The sequence below is a fragment of the Cucurbita pepo genome, chromosome 12 (genome assembly GCF_057944985.1).
Source record: "Cucurbita pepo subsp. pepo isolate OVF chromosome 12, ASM5794498v1, whole genome shotgun sequence".
Taxonomy (NCBI): Eukaryota; Viridiplantae; Streptophyta; class Magnoliopsida; order Cucurbitales; family Cucurbitaceae; genus Cucurbita; species Cucurbita pepo.
In genome coordinates this window covers 12,708,067-12,724,221 of record NC_141809.1, presented here as the reverse complement: position 1 = coordinate 12,724,221, position 16,155 = coordinate 12,708,067, and the positions used below count along the sequence as shown (strand labels likewise).

Sequence of the window (16,155 nt, the reverse complement as noted above, 5' to 3'; positions counted from 1 at the left end):
AATCTTAAAAAACCAGACATATATATTATTATGTTTTGAGAGACCAAACCCACCTAGATTTTCTCGAGTCAGAGGATTGATAAGAGTGTGTCTTTTTTATGTTGATTCAATGAACGTAGAGGGTGTCCATTTAATCATGCATCTCTGCCCTTCTTCATATTCTATATATTGGAACAATACCTGATTTTGTTTGGAGTCCCAAACATTAGGTGAAGGGACAACATACATAAACCATAATTCATTATTCACTTCATATATATATATATATATATATATATATATATATGGGGTCTCGAGCAAAAACCCTAAGACTTGGGTATTGATTGAGATCGATGTGTTGTGTTCGAGGAGATATTGGTTCAACTCTCTGTTAAGAATCACGACTCTCTACAATGGTATGATATTGTCCACTTTGAGTATAAGCTCTCATGGCTTTGCTTAATGTGGGACTCACTTCCAATAATCCTCAACAATCCTCCCCTCCTTTCTCTGAAGCTCTCGAACAAAGTACACCCTTTGTTCGATACTTTAGTCACTTTTGACTACACCTTCGAGGCTCACAATTCTTTGTTCGATATTTGAGGATTCTATTGACATGGTTAAGTTTAGGGCATGGCTCTGATACCATGTTAGGAATCATGACTCTCTACAATGGTATGATGTTGTCTACTTTGAGCATAAGCTCTCATGCCTTTGTTTTGGGCTTCCCAAAAGGCCTCACACCAATGGAGATAGTATTCCTCACTTATAAACCAATGATCTTCCACTAAATTAACCAATGTGGGACTCACCCAATAATCCTCAACACTCTCGTGACGTTTCCTGTCTTAGGTGACATGAGAATCAATCGTTCGAATGGTACATGAATGAACTAAGATCACATTTGTATGAGAGTTGTTATGAGGATTCTATGACTAAGAAAGAATTAAAATAATTAGTGCACCTTCTTTTTGGTGATCTTTTAAGAATTTTCGAGTGATGGTAAAGTAGGTTGAAAGGATTCGTGTTGGTTTATGAGGGATAGTTTTTGCTCTTGAAAGAGAGGAGTTTGTAACGTAACTGTGTTGTAAGGGATGCATGAAAATGTCGGGACTATGAGATACATTGATCGGAATTCCATGTAAATACGATGAGATTTAGAAGTGTAAACGTGTACGGATTTAGTCATATACGTGGAAGGAAGTTGACAAAGCAAAAAAACAAAGAGAAATTGGAGGAAAAAGATAATGTAGTTTGACATCTGTCCTGTCCTTTTACAAGATAAAGCAAACTTTATTTTTTATTAATTTTTTATGTGATTTTTTTAAAAACTTTTTTTCTTCTTAAAAATATTTTTAAACCCTTACAAATTCATTTCAAATTAACTCTAATTTGTTCTATTACTTGTTAAACATGGAATTTTGAGAATTTTTTTTTAAAAAATAAAAGTTTATGAATCTATTAAGATGTATCTGATTTAGAAATAAATAAAAATAAATTAGGATTATTAGGGTTTAGATAAAATAATTGTTATAACTAATCATTTATCTTTTTAAAATATTGCAATATTGGTCTCAATAATGGTATAAAACCATTTTGTCTCTAATTCATGTTCCTTTCATTTTAATCTTTCAATTTTAAAAATATTTATTTGAATTTCTGAATTACTAATAGATAATTATGATTACCTTATTCATGTTTTTTTTTTTTTTTTTTTTTTTTACAAATTAATGATGTAGTAATAGAACGTCTTACTACTTACACTTACGTCGCTTCGATGAATCACTTGAACCCTATTATATTTTCGTTTATATGGAACTAAATCAATGAACTACTACACTTTCTTCTAAGAATGGTTGCTTTCAAGCCTACTTCCTAGTTGTTATCGCTCAATCGTTTTCATTTTCTCTAAGTGATTGTTTAAGGACCTTAACGTACGATCTGAGTTACTTCTCTCTTGACTTTAAATCTTAGTATTCTAAAAATTAAACATGTATAGGAGTTTTTTAGAGGTCGATTAATTTCGATGAAGGATGAAAAATGTAAAAAATAAAAAAAATAAAAGTTCATAAACTAAAATAATACCAAAATTATTAATTATGATATGGAATCAAGTTGAGTGAAAGGCACCTCGAGATGAGCAACAAAATGAGTTCAAATCTTCAGAAATAAGTTTGTATGTTTTCAAGAATAAACAACCACTCTTCAAAAAATAATTAAAATAATAAAAATAAAACTAAGCGACCGTAACAATAATTCTTAATTTTCTCTCTCAACTTCTTTGCTTAATCCTCTCTCCACTCTCCATTTTTCCACCATGCAGACCGTCTGCACTAAATAAATGGATTTTTTTTTTTTTTTTTTTTTTTTTTTTTTTTTTTTTTTTGTTTAACAAGTGTTATGAACAAGAAATAAGAGCTACATGCAAAAAGAAAGTGACAGCATTATGAACACAGAAAATTTAAACGTCCAGCAGACCGAAAGCGTTGAAGTTGATGAACACGACAATCTCACTCTAAAACTCAACGCTAAAAGAGTTTGATTTGTTACTAGAGACATCTATTTACTTTACAAGCATTATGTTATTTCAAATGATATCCATTTATCAAGCTCCTTCGTGGGATATGTTATTATTAGTAGAAATGTCCATTTACCCACCGTGTCGAAGCCTCACAGGACCCGTCCAGAGACACGAATTATATTCTCCAGCCCCATTTCCCTCCCTCTCTCTTTATACAAATTGTTAAATTGTATGTTATAATAAATTTGAGTGACTATATTACATTTTTTTCTTATATAATATCATAATTACTTTTCGAATAAAAATTATATTTAAAAATGAAAAATTATCCACTGAAACAAATGTTTATAGAAAAATATATTTTTTTTTTTGGGAAAATCTATAAAAAAAGATTAAAAAAAATTAAAATTAAAATAGGAGGTAGAAACTTTATATTGTATAGAATAAAAGTGAATGAAAGATTTCATAGATCCAAAGCCTTTTATGTGTCCTCGAGAAAAGCAAAATGGGAGAGCTTAGTTTACTATTTTCAAATTTATTTCCACCTTGAAAACATCCACTTGTTCTGATTATTCCTGCGGAGGAGTGTCCATTTCTAAGCTTGTGCTTAACAAGTGTAATCAACAATGGGTGAGAGTTTCATGCAATAGAAAATAAAAAGACAACTTTTGACAGGTCTCCTCTCAGACGCCAAGTACAGAGAATGAACAAACAACCAGCCTAACCAAAAATCCCATTTCAAATTTCAAACAAAAAACTTCTCTTTTTTGTCAACTGATAAACAAGAAAGAAATAGAGTACAATTAGAAGACAATCATATATAATCCTCAAAGAAATTGAAACCGACTGTTCTTGCTTGTGAATGTGTGTACATGTTGACTCGAGTTTAATTGGCTGATCTATTCGAAGGCAAGAATAAGTGTCGCACAATTATGCTGCTAGACTCGATAGTGTGTGTGATTGTGACACATTCGGCATAGCAGATGGCACATGCAATGATGAAGGCACTGGAACTAAAACCGAGTTGGTATAGAGATTTGTAGGAAACCCATGAATGAATGAGACAGTACAAAAAACAAACAAAAGAGTTTGTGTTTTGTTTTGGATTTTAGGTTTGGGTTTGGGGTATGGTTTTAATATCAGCTTCCCACGAGGACATAGAGATCTTCTTTGGGTGCATACACTTGTCTGATTCTGAAAGATGAGAAAAAAAGATGATACCCTCCTCCTCTATCATCCACCATTCTGCCATCCTTTTTACTTCTTGTCCAAAAATCAACAAAAATCAAATCTTTCTATCTACTTTGTACAGATTATTGGAGCTTTTTTTTGGTTTTTTAGAGGCAAGTTCCAACCTTTTTCTAGGGTTCAATGAATGGGTCAATCCATGTATGATACAAGCAGATAACCACTGGCCCAATTCCAAGACCAATACTACTTTTCTAGGTTTTATAATGATCCCATTTTTCATTTCAATTCAAAAGGTCATTCATGTTTTCTATTATAGAAATCTCCCCACAATTACCTTTACTGATCTACTCAAATTGTTTCTCCTTTGTTTTCATCTCCAAAACGTGCTTATATATGAAGTATATGTAATTAGGAAATCGAAACGACCTAATTAAAATGTGTACGTACCAGAAATCAGCTGCATGACAAAGGAAGTGAGATTCTGGGAACACTTCAGTTTCTTTCTCGATCCTGAATATAATAAACAAAAGAGTCAAATTCTTCATGTATTTTAGAAAGAAACATACATTTTCGAGAATTCAAAAGGTGTGTGAAGGCAAGGAACCACCTTATGAAGAATCCTCCATTACGTTTCGGACAGGACTTATTACCATCTAAATGTGTATTGAATATGGTTACTATAAAGTACAATCAGTCAGCAGAAGTGAATGATAAAGAAAATAATGCAGCATTTCATTGGTGCAGAAGTGAATGTCAATTGAAATTTCAACCTCTTCGTGAATGATAAAGTTGCTTAGAATCAGTGGTAAAAGGTAGCAAAAGGCTGCCGACACTTGGATTACTATTAATCACACCGTGACAAAACAATGATCATCATAGAAAAACAAAATTAATAAAGAAATCACTATGCAGAAGGGAAAGAAGTTAATCCGTTACTGATCTTCATAATAGTCTGTAATTTAAGCAGACCCAAATTCTGAAAACCATTTCTCATGCCGTTCAATATCAGCAGCAGAAACGCTTCGCTGTACTTTCTTCAATGCTTCTTCGAAGTCGCACATGGCAACAGGGTCCTTTGAAATGTCATCCTTTGCCATATTTCTAATCTCATCGCGAGTTTTTCCAGCTATTTTACGTCTCATTCCATTCAAGGAAGCATCTCTGCAGACATTTGTGAGATCGTCCCCACTATATCCTTCTGTCCGGCGAGCAACATCGTCGATATTCACATCAGGAGCCACCTATGTATGAATAATCATGATTCCTTAGCATCAAATAAGTTCATTCAGGCTAAGAAAATAGGTTATTGCATGGTAAGTTCAAATGAACAACAATTTGAACTTATGAAGTAAATAATATATAATTTTCTTGGACTAAGAATAAGAATTTCTTTCTGAACCATGATAAATAATCCTATTGGTTCAAGAATTAAGCATCTCAAATTTCACAAAGAGATGAGAATTAACATGTATCATTATGCAAGTACATTGAGTCCAACAGCATTCTGATAGTTAATTGAATAGGCACTTGATTTACCTCAACAGTTTTTAGATTTATTCTGATAAGCTCCTTCCTACTCTCAAAATTAGGAAGAGGAATATAAATACGCTTTTCAAGCCTCCTCCTGAAATAGTAGCACCAATTGAAAGAAGAAATCAACTCGTATCCCCAGTACGTCTACCACGTAAACAATCAAATTTACTTGAATGAAGTGTAAGAAGACATGTTAACGGAACCAACCTAAGTGCCTCATCAATATCCCACGGGAAGTTTGTAGCAGCCAAAACCATCACAATTTTACGGCCACCATCATCGCCTGAGGAACTATTGTTTACACCATCCACCTGAACTAAAAGTTCAGACTTCACTCTTCTGGATGATTCATGCTCACCAGAAGCCCTGAAGAAAACACCTTGATGCACTTATTTTTCTTAACAAAAGTTAGGAGAGAGAGGGACAGACGTACTTAAGAAAAAACTTTCCATAGAAAAGAAACCATGAATCCTCTCTAATTATGTGAAGAGTCTTACCCACGAGCATTACATAAAGAGTCAATTTCATCGATAAAGATAGTACTTGGTGCATAAGCTCTTGCAAGTTCAAAAAGGCATCGAACCATGCGCTCACTCTCTCCACGCCATTTTGAAGCCAAGGTGGCAGAAGAAACATTGAAAAAAGTTGTGCCACACTCAGTGGCCACAGCTTTAGCAAGTAATGTCTTCCCAGTCCCAGGTGGGCCAAACATTAAGACTCCTTTCCATGGTCTCCTTATTCCCTGGAGGGAAAAAGCAACAAGATTAATATGCATGACGCATGGACACAGGTAACAAGCATATGTGATGCATAGACACAGGTATCAAGCATACATCACACGCGGACACAGGCAACAAGCCCACTATGGCCACCATGGTACAAAGGATACATCAACCTTACCACATGCACTCTGCAGAATAAAATTTAAAGCTAGAAGAAGTTTCAGGTTCAAAATCTGTAAAATTTCCATTTCTCTATTAATCATCTTTTCTTTTTCTTTCTTCTTTTCCGAGTACATCTATCAATCATCAGGCAGTAACTTAATAATCCCTTCTAAAGGTCGGTTGAATAGATCCCTAAATATGATTGTTGATTTCCATCGCTGAAGACTATAACACACATCAACAACAGGGACAGATAAACAAAGCATATTGATCATACGTCATGAATATCAGCACAAAGTGATGATTGGTTTGGTATCATTAATTTGCAGACCTATCAAGTGGCTTCATAGGTATCTAGTTCACTAATTCAAGAATACCTGAAAATATTCTGGCATCCACAGGGGAAGAACGACAGCTTCCTCCAGAAGTCTTTTTGCTTCACTCAGGCCCGCAACATCATCCCATCTCACTCCTGGACTGGTCTCCAACACATCTCTTTCAAGCATAGCAGCTAGATCAGGATCAGGTCCCTCGTACTGTCCCTTCTTAGACTTTCCCTCATCGTCACCATTCTAACAATACCATTCATTAGTTTAATGATATAAACATGATGTACTGCACAAACTTGAGATTGTATGCAAAATAGAACAATAATTCATGAAATCGAACATTTTTTTTATGGGCTTGTGCACCTATGCTTAAAACATTTTTCAATTTTTGTTAACAAAAATAGATTTACTAACTATCATCCGATGGCTTGCGTAGATTAACATTACTCGGAAGTTATTAATCACAACCCAAGATTTTGAGTGGGGGAAATGAAAAGCAACGTCTTTAACATCTTCAAAAAAGATCATAATAATAATAATAAAAGTCATCGATGAAATAAGAAATGGTTATCTGAACATGTTTCCTCTGAAATTTAATTCTGAAAACCAGAAAATTGTTTTGGAAACAACTCCTAAACTGACCCCGAATCTCCAAAATTTGAGAAAACAAATCAAATAAAAAGGCTTAACTCTATAACTTTTGTGTACACGACAAGAAAGTGAAACATTGCCAATATATGGAATTTCTCAAGCATAGGAAACAAGCAAATGCCCCTAACTAAAAACCCATATAGATTGGAACACGACAGTAATGAACTCAAAAGAAGGGGGATCATAAGTCTCATGCAACAAAAGAAGATTTGCGCACATGCATATGATCCAAGTTCATCATGAAGGAAAAAAGAACTGAGATTAAATGTGGGCTCACAGAACTTACTGCAGAATCTGACTTGCTGTATTTACCAGTAGTACTAGCACCCTTCTTTCCAGTAGTTGATGCACGGACACCAGAGTTGGCACGACTTGAACCACCAGCCTTCGCACCACGAGTGGTAGTATTTGGTCTGGTGGAACCACGAGCCCAAGCCCCATCCTGTGGTGATTTCCTCATACCAACTTGACCAGCCCTTGCAGGTCTTCTACTTGAAGAATCCCTACTTGGAGGCCTCCATACATCAGGATCATCCATCGGAGGAGCTGAAGAAGTTGGGTACTCATCTAATGGTTGAAAAACAAATGATGATTTGGCATGAATTGGAGGAGAAGCTGCACGCCGACCCATGGGTGTTTCCTTAAAAGCCTTTCTCTCTGCATCTAACTGCTTTACAACTTCTATCTCCTCAGAAAGGGCTTTTTTCACATTCATCCATTTTGCACGCATTAAAGGGTCATCGACTGAACTAAGGTGCCTAAAATCGATAAATCAGTGAACTTGAGTGAGAACCATACTGAAGAAGAGCATAGTTAAAAACATCAAAGATTTCAGTAGAAGGAATTCTGCAGAGATTGATCTCCCCTGCGCTGAAGTAATATCAATCATCACTTCTTTTTTCTCTCTTTTCTTCATAGAAAATCCACGGAAAATAGAAACTAAACCAGTGGCTGTACCTGGTACTGTATGATCATTAACCAACAACCCCAAAATGTAAACTCCTTTCACAATTTATGGCCTTACCAAGACATTTGGTTCAAAACTTAACTATCCTCATAATGAACTACAAAAACCAGGATGATAAGCCCTCTCTTCCGCTACACCCTAATTTTAACAACAAATATAAATTATTTTAGAACAACCCAACGCAGGAAATCGATAACCATTCTCCAATTTAGGGTTTTCGATTACCCAAAATAAGAAGAAACGATACCATATCTCCTTTTTAAAAATTATAAATATATAAATACGCTCGTCATTCTAACGCTCAAAACAATACTCCATGGTAATGACCGCCTCCACATTCGCATAATAACAAAACACTGGATTTTTCTCTAATTTTACAGCAACATTCTTTCAAATTACTCGCAGCAAACCGATAACAGTCAAATTGCATCAATCTAACTTCGCAAGATGAGAGAAAAAAACAGATACAGTAAGAATCAGACTAATCAGACTAGATGCACCGAATTCAAAGCAACAAAAAGATCGAAAACAAGCTGAAACGAAAATCAGTTTCGTTACTACAGATGAAATTGGAAAATGCAGATGGTGGAAGAGAGATTACTTGTTGATCTGAGCTATAACACCATCAAAGAAGATTATCGAAGTGTCATACAGCCCCTCAAGAGCGTATTCCCTCGCTAATTTCAGATGGTCTTGAAAGCCCACCAATGTATTGCTCCCCATTCTCTCTCAATCCGTGGCTTGCTCTCTCTCTAACTGGAAACCTCCAAAAGAAAAATCCTTCAACTCAAGTAAATGTAGATGAAAGAAAGCTTCAGGGACTGAGAAAGTCCAAGAACCGAACTATGACAGAGACGTACGAACCTCCACAGTCTTCAAGGAATGAAAAATCAGAGAAGAAGATAAAATTACTAAAATAACCTTGGGCTTCTCAAGGAAGAATGGTCCATTATCATTCGCTTTATCTTTAGGAAAGGTTTGTTAGAACCGTTACGAACGTAGGGCCCACCCACTAAATTTTGAACTTAAATATTGGGCCAAAATGGGCCCACTGAAATTTGAACTTAAAAAAGTTGGGCCAAAATGGGCCCACTAAAATTTGAAGATAAAGAGGTTGGGCCGAAATGGGCCCAATCAAAATTAACAACCTTGGGCTTCTTAAGGAAGAATGGTCCATTATTATTCGCTTTACCTTTAGGAAAGGTTTGTTAGAACCGTTACGAACGTAGGGCCCGCCCACAATTTTGAACTTAAATATATGGGCCAAAATGGGCCCACTAAAATTTGAACTTAAAAAAGTTGGGCCAAAATGGGCCCACTAAAATTTGAAGCTAAAAAAGTTGGGCCGAATGGGCCCAATCAAAATTAAAATTGAAAAGTAATGGAGGGGCAGACAACTTTATATAAACAAAAAGAGTCATGAGAATGTGATTGGAGTTTTGTGTCACATTTCAATAAATATTATTACACAATTCTTTTTTTTTTTTTTTTTTTTTTTTTAAATATTTATTCAAATGCAGAAAGTAATCAACTTTGGTGTCTTCATCTCATCACTGTATCATTCCAGCACTGCACAACTCTTCCAAGCCTTTCCTCAACCTCTCAGCAGCAGCTCGGCAATCGTCCTCCATCAAACCTCCGAACGAGATCCTGACATTCCCCGGCGACCCACAAGCAGAACCAGGGATCACGACAATCCCATGTCGTCGAGCGAGCCAAAGAACGACTTGATGATCGTCGATAAACTCGTCGGGAAGCTTAGCCCAGAGGTATATGGCACCTTCCCCTCCTTTTACAGCGCCTTGTCCTAGAGGGGTGAGTGCTTGTAGAATGATATCTCTGCACTTAACAAGCTCTTTTACTTGCTCTGTTACCCACTCTGGGCCTAACTTCAGGGAGTTTAGAGCAAGATGCTGTGATAATATTGAAGCACAGATGGGAATGTTGTCCTGAACTTTTAGAAGTTGGGTTCCAAACCCTTCAACTTCTGTAGGGTATGCTATCTGCTTGCATATCTTAATCGTTAGTTACGACTACACGACGTAAATTAACAAGAAACAGATACGAGAATGATCGATGAGCCGAGAGCACGTTACTTACGTATCCAATTCTCCATCCCATCATTCCATAGGCTTTCGAAAAGGAGAATATATTGACGATATGATTCCCTTCGACACAAGAGTGTTTTAAGCCATCGAACATGAAGTACCTGCAACAACAAATTTCAAGAACTCAAAAAACTATCATTCTATGTTTTAAGGCGATCACGAATCTGCTCCTCAAACGGCGACGAACGTGCTCATAGTACCCTCCATTCGAGAAACGTACGATATCCACCTCAATAAGTTCCACCACAAACATAATACTCATTCTATCTTGATTTGTTGGTTTCCATCAGTCCTCCAATCCAAAACATAATACTCAATCACTGCTAGTAGATATTGTCCGTTTTGGCCCACTATATATCGTCATCAGCCTCATAGTTTTAAGCCTCATAGTTTTAAAACGCGTCTGTTAGGGAGAGGTTTCCACACCCATACACACCCATATAAGGAATGTTTTGTTCCCCTCTCCAACCGATGTGGGATCTCACAATCCACCCCTCTTGGGGGGGGGGGGCCAGCATCCTCGTTGGCACACCTCCCAATGTTTAGCTCTAATACCATTTGTAACAACTCAAGCCCACCGCTAGCAGAAATTGTCCACTTTGGCCCGTTACGTATAGGCGTCGACCTCACGGTTTTAAAACACGTCTGTAAGGGAAAGGTTTCCACACCCATATAAGGAATGCTTTGTTCCCCTCTCCAATCGATGTGGAATCTCATAATCACCCCTCTTGGGGGCCAACGTCCTCGCTGGCACACCTCCCAGTGTCTAGCTCTGATACCATTTGTAACAGCTCCAAGCCCACCGCTAGCAGATATTGTCCACTTCGGCCCGTTACGTATAGCCATCGACCTCACAGTTTTAAAACACGTTTGTTAGGGAAAGGTTTCCACACCCACATAAAGAATGTTTTGTTCCCCTCTCCAACCGATGTGGGATCTCACAATCCACCCCCCCTCTTGGGGGCCAGTGTCCTCGCTGGCACACCTCCCAGTGTCTAGCTCTAATACCATTTGTAACAACTCAAGCGCACCGCTAATAGATATTGTCCGCTTTGGCCCATTACGTATAGCCGTCGACCTCACGGTTTTAAAACACGTCTTTTAGGGAGAGATTTTCACACCCTTATAAAGAATGATTCGTTCCCTCTCCAACCAATATGAGATCTCACACTTCAGATACACGCACGCAAAATGTTTGTATCATGAAACTAAAAGGAACTGCAAAACCTTAATGAACTTACTCATAGGTATTATCCACAACAAGCCAAGACCCAGCCTTTTGGCAAAGCTCTGCTAATCTCTACAAGTGCCCAAAAAAGAAGCAAAAAGTTGATTCAGGTAACAATAAAAGAGGAAACTCAAAAGCATCTGAAAACATATTGATAGCAGGAGTATCAGGGAGGGAAGAGAATCAAAAACCTTGAGAAGAGGCTCCGGAATATAGGTGCCAGATGGGTTCCCGGGATTAACGACAGTGACGAGTTTAGGGGTCGGTTTGGCTTCAGATAATGTCTTTTCTAACCAGTCTGAAAACCGAATTACGATAACAAGCTATGAGTCGAACAGCAGACAAATCATCGCTTTTAAAAGCAACGAAAAAGCAACGTCCTTGACGATAATACACGATTCACAGGCAGAAATACAACTAGTACATGAACACATGTCACCAAAATGCAACAATCAATTCGAACCATGGAAGGAAGTAACTTCTGGCGTAGTATCGTCCTCTATGGTTAATGACGACCAACTTAAACGCATAGAGGATCATCACGAACAGTACGAAGTGGATAATAAACATATTTACTCGATGAAAGCGCGTAAGAGAGTTGTGTGCTTAGAGAGTTCTTGGTTAACCCTCACCACAAAAGCAAGGGTCACATACAAAGGGCTAAAGACATAGTGCTTAGCGTTTGAATAAAGCAACATGGCTATGTATATGTAATCAACCAGTAATACTAACCTGCATCTGGATAAAGTGTTTTCGGGTCACCAGGACCGACCAATATATTCGTGACGCCAGTCATTTGGAAAGACATGTAGGCATTGAAGTAATATGGAGCAAACATAACCACAGAGTCCCCAGCATCACACAATGTAAGAACGAGATTCACGAACGCCTGCAGTAAAATCGGAGTTACGTTTTACTGAAGGAATAGAATGGTTAAAAGTACTTAACGTAAGGAAGTGTTCAAAAAAGAAAGGTAATAATATATACAAGCAGAGCAAACAATTTTGATATGCACTATCATCACCTGATTTGCACCGGCTGTAACCATCACAGAGGACTTGTACAGTTTATTTTCCTGATGCAACTGCAAAACAAACAGAAGGATTTAGTAATAACATGACTCTCAAGTTCCATATTACAAGCAAGAATCCAATTTCAGAGAAAGAACGCTCCTGTCATGTTAAAGAATGTAACCGTCCAAGCCCACCGTTCGTAAATATTGTTCTTTTTGGGTTTTCCCTTCCGGGCTTCCCTCAAAGTTTTTAAAACGCATCTGCTAGGGAGAGGTTTTCACACACTTATAAAGAATGTTTCGTTCCCCTTTCCAATCATTGTGGGATCTCACAATCCACCCCCTTTGGAGCCCAATGTCCTCGCTAGCACTTGTTCCCCTCTCCACTCGATGTGGGACCTCCCAATCCACCTCCATTCGGGGTCAGCATCCTCGCTGGCATATCACCCACTGTCTAGCTTTGATACCATTTGTAACAGTCCAAGCCCACCGCTAGCATATATTGTCCTTCTTGGGATTTCCCTTCCGGGCTTCCTCTCAAAGTTTTTAAAACGCGCCTGCCAGGGAGAGGTTTCCACACACTTATAAAAAATGTTTTTTCTCCTCTCCAACCGATGTAGGATCTCACAATCCACCCCCCTTTGAGGCTCAACATCCTCGCTGTCACTCATTCCCCTCTCCTATCGATGTGGGACCCACCTCCATCGGGGCCCAGCATCCTACACACCGCCTGGTGTCCAGTCCCCTTCGGAGTTCAGCCTCCTCACTGGCACATCGCCCTGTGTCTGGCTCTAATACCATTTGTAATAGCCCAAACCCACCGCTAGCAGATATTGTCCTCTTTGAGCTTTCCCTTTCGGGCTTCCCTTCAAGGTTTTTAAAAAGCGTTTGCTAGGGAGAGGTATCTTATAAAGAATGTTTCGTTCCCCTCTCTAATCGACATGGGATCTCACAAAGAATAAGAAAGATATTAATAAGAAAAACAGACAAAATTTAATCATTCAACGTTTCAGAAACCAATCAAGATGATGAGTTGAGAACAGCAAAAGCCAGTAAGGTGAAAACAAATATGAACTACTCAATGTTGAAGCAAACCAATCTGGAAAATAGATAAAAGAAACATGACTTCATGTAGCAAACTCACAGATACGAAGTAGGATACAGTCACATACAGAGCTATAAAAGGCTAGAATTTTCTAAGACTATAAGGCTGTACCAGCAGCGGCCGTAACATTATAACCTCGAACGTATTACGAACGAGATATGTGAAATTAACAATTCTGTATGTATGTTATGCATTTCAGTTCATTGGTATAATCTTATAAGGGTGCCATAAAAAATTTGCATCCACTCTTTTAGTAGCATCAACTTCCAATACCTTGAAAGGATTCAAAGACATACATCCAAAGACGGGCTTTCCCGGATAGGAACCACGAACCTCCACAATGGTATGATATTGCCCACTTTGAGCATAAGCTCTCATGGCTTTGCTTTTGGTATCCCCAAAAGGCCTCATACCAAGAGAGATGTTTTCTTTACTTATAAACCCATTATCATTCCTTAAATTAGCAAACGTGGGTCTCCCTCCCAACAATCCTCAACAATCCTCCCCTCGAACAAAGTACAACCTAGAGCCTCTCCTGAGGCCTATGGAGCCCTTGAATAGCCTCCCCTTAATCAAGACTCGACTCCTTCTTTAGAGCCTTCGAACAAAGTACACCCTTTGTTCGACATCTGAGTCACTTTTTTACTACACCTTCGAGACTCACAACTTCTTTGTTCGACATTTGAAGATTCTATTGACAGACACTCATGCCATATTAGGAACCACGAACCTCCACAATAGTAAGATATTGTCCACTTTGATCATAAACTCTCGTGGCTTTACTTTTGGTTTCCCAGAAAGGTCTTATACCAACGTGGAATTCCCTCTCAACAATCCTTAACATTCTCCCAATAGAAGGAGTAAAACAAATGAAGATAAAAATCCCGAGTCACATGCGATGGTAGCCTAGGAAAAGACAAGCAACCTACGTTCACCTACCCCCATATCTATAGCAATGGTGAGAGCTCGTAAGCAAGGTAACTGTATCTAAGGCCTTACCTTTCTTGTCAGCGCCTCTCTCAGCTCAGGGATACCTTCATCAGCCCCATAGCGACTGACTGAAGGCTCCCAAACAAGTTCTGCAGCCTTCGTCAATGCCTGTTTTGGAGGTTGCCAATAGACCACGCCCTACAGCAGCCAGAACTTGACCATCAACACCAAAAGACCATATAAAAATACAAGACCATCAAGCCATGGCAGCATTGAAAACCCAATATAGACAATTTTCCTCGCTTCCCCAACATCAAAAACAAATCAAAAAACAAGTAATTGAAATGAAACTCCAACCTGGGCAAGGGACAAAACATTTGTACTTCCTCGGACAAGTTCTTGAATCTGCAAAAAAGTTCAACATCCATTGATTATTCAATAGTAATCTATCACCCTGACCAAGAAATAACCAGGCACGCACATTTAGACGAAGCAACGCAACGCACACCAAATAGGGAGAGCGTCTGATTATACCTTAACCATGATGGGCATCTCGGTCTCCAATGCCCTTCTCGCAAGCCTTCCATAAGAACCCATTTCCCTATTCTCCTCCCACGCCAATCCCAACAGCTTCAATCCCCACCAAAAGACTCCTTGACTTTGAACTTACACTACTTTACCCACCGATCTCGAAAACCCACCCTGAAAACTTCCTTCAAAACTCGAAGAAATAAAAATATAGATGATTCGTAGCCCTTTTCCCGCAAGACCCACCAACCCAAAAGGCCCCAAACTCAATTTCGGGGGCGAGAAAGAGTGTTTTTATATGAAGGTATCGGGATATTGGGATAGGCACGCCTTGAAGGACGCCAATATGGTAATAATAACATATGATTCTCTTCAAAGATAAGGCAAAATAAAGCCAAAAGACTTTTTGATCTCCTTCCTTTTTATTCTACTTTGGAGAGTGGGTTAATACACGCTAGTGTGAACTTTTGTGCGTTGCTTTGACTTCTCTGGCTTGCTCGCTACCTCACAGGCTTTGTCCGTTTGCACCCCAGAATATTGCCAAATTTCATCCCCTTAGCTCAAATTTTCATATGGGTTCTCTAAATTAGAGGACCCCATGTAAAGAAAACTCCATTTCCACCGTTCCAACGCACAAAAACCCCCATAAACAGAGTAAAATGAAGAACCCCTTTGGTTAAAGAAAAAGAAAAAAGCCCCCAAAACGGATGAACGCTATGATTAAACAAAACAAACCCTTGTTTTGTGGTGTTATTTTGGCCAATTTTAGTGGCTAATTTGATAAAATTATGAGAAATAAAAATAATATTGAATTATAAATACCAATTTCTTGGACGGCAGAGACAAAAAGACCAGCTCTGGCTGGCCGATGGACCCGAATTGAAAAACGAAAACCTCTCTCTCTCTATCTCTCTCGTCCTTTTTTCTCTTTTTCTTTGTCAGTGTCTGAGAGATGACAAGGAGTACTGCTACTCTTGTCTCCTCGCATCGATCCATCTCTGCGCTCACTTTGATAAATTCATGGAACCCAGAATGGACCATTCATCTCATTTTTTCCATTTATTTTTTAAAACATTTCTATAAAAAAAAAAAAAAAAAAAAAAAAAAAAGTATTCTAAGTACTCAGTACTGATTCTTTTTGGTATACGGATTTTAAATTTATTCTTTTAGTTCTTTTATGTGTTTCCTT

At 38.1% G+C, this 16,155-nt stretch overlaps 2 protein-coding genes across 2 annotated transcripts; both read right to left on the bottom strand.

The window, feature by feature from the left end:
* Positions 1 to 4,399: 4,399 nt before the first annotated feature.
* Positions 4,400 to 8,918, bottom strand: ERH3 (P-loop containing nucleoside triphosphate hydrolases superfamily protein). The gene is made up of 7 exons (XM_023693450.2): positions 8,657 to 8,918; positions 7,375 to 7,846; positions 6,486 to 6,680; positions 5,722 to 5,966; positions 5,432 to 5,590; positions 5,228 to 5,315; positions 4,400 to 4,932 (listed from the first exon to the last, which is right to left on the bottom strand). The coding sequence occupies exons 1-7, from the start codon at positions 8,776 to 8,778 to the stop codon at positions 4,651 to 4,653; spliced, it is 1,563 nt and encodes a 520-aa protein (XP_023549218.2). The 5' UTR covers positions 8,779 to 8,918; the 3' UTR covers positions 4,400 to 4,650.
* A 508-nt stretch (positions 8,919 to 9,426) lies between these two features.
* On the bottom strand, positions 9,427 to 15,884 carry LOC111807403 (Pyridoxal phosphate (PLP)-dependent transferases superfamily protein). The gene is made up of 9 exons (XM_023693115.2): positions 14,973 to 15,884; positions 14,796 to 14,843; positions 14,508 to 14,636; positions 12,416 to 12,475; positions 12,124 to 12,280; positions 11,583 to 11,689; positions 11,405 to 11,463; positions 10,156 to 10,264; positions 9,427 to 10,058 (listed from the first exon to the last, which is right to left on the bottom strand). Exons 1-9 carry the CDS (start codon positions 15,033 to 15,035, stop codon positions 9,606 to 9,608), a joined length of 1,185 nt encoding a protein of 394 aa, XP_023548883.1. The 5' UTR covers positions 15,036 to 15,884; the 3' UTR covers positions 9,427 to 9,605.
* Positions 15,885 to 16,155: the final 271 nt, after the last annotated feature.

What these genes read in the sequence shown, in the direction of transcription:
- ERH3 (XM_023693450.2), bottom strand. Translation starts at nt 8,778, where the DNA reads ATGGGGAGCAATACATTGGTGGGCTTTCAAGACCATCTGAAATTAGCG. An exon ending in ACAGCAAGTCAGATTCTGCA is followed by an intron (nt 6,681 to 7,374) that starts GTAAGTTCTGTG and finishes TGGTATTGTTAG; the next exon opens with AATGGTGACGATGAGGGAAA. An exon ending in TAAATCTAAAAACTGTTGAG is followed by an intron (nt 4,933 to 5,227) that starts GTAAATCAAGTG and finishes ATTCATACATAG; the next exon opens with GTGGCTCCTGATGTGAATAT.
- LOC111807403 (XM_023693115.2), bottom strand. Translation starts at nt 15,035, where the DNA reads ATGGGTTCTTATGGAAGGCTTGCGAGAAGGGCATTGGAGACCGAGATG. An exon ending in GAGAGGCGCTGACAAGAAAG is followed by an intron (nt 12,476 to 14,507) that starts GTAAGGCCTTAG and finishes TTTGTTTTGCAG; the next exon opens with TTGCATCAGGAAAATAAACT. An exon ending in TTCCGGAGCCTCTTCTCAAG is followed by an intron (nt 11,464 to 11,582) that starts GTTTTTGATTCT and finishes GGGCACTTGTAG; the next exon opens with AGATTAGCAGAGCTTTGCCA.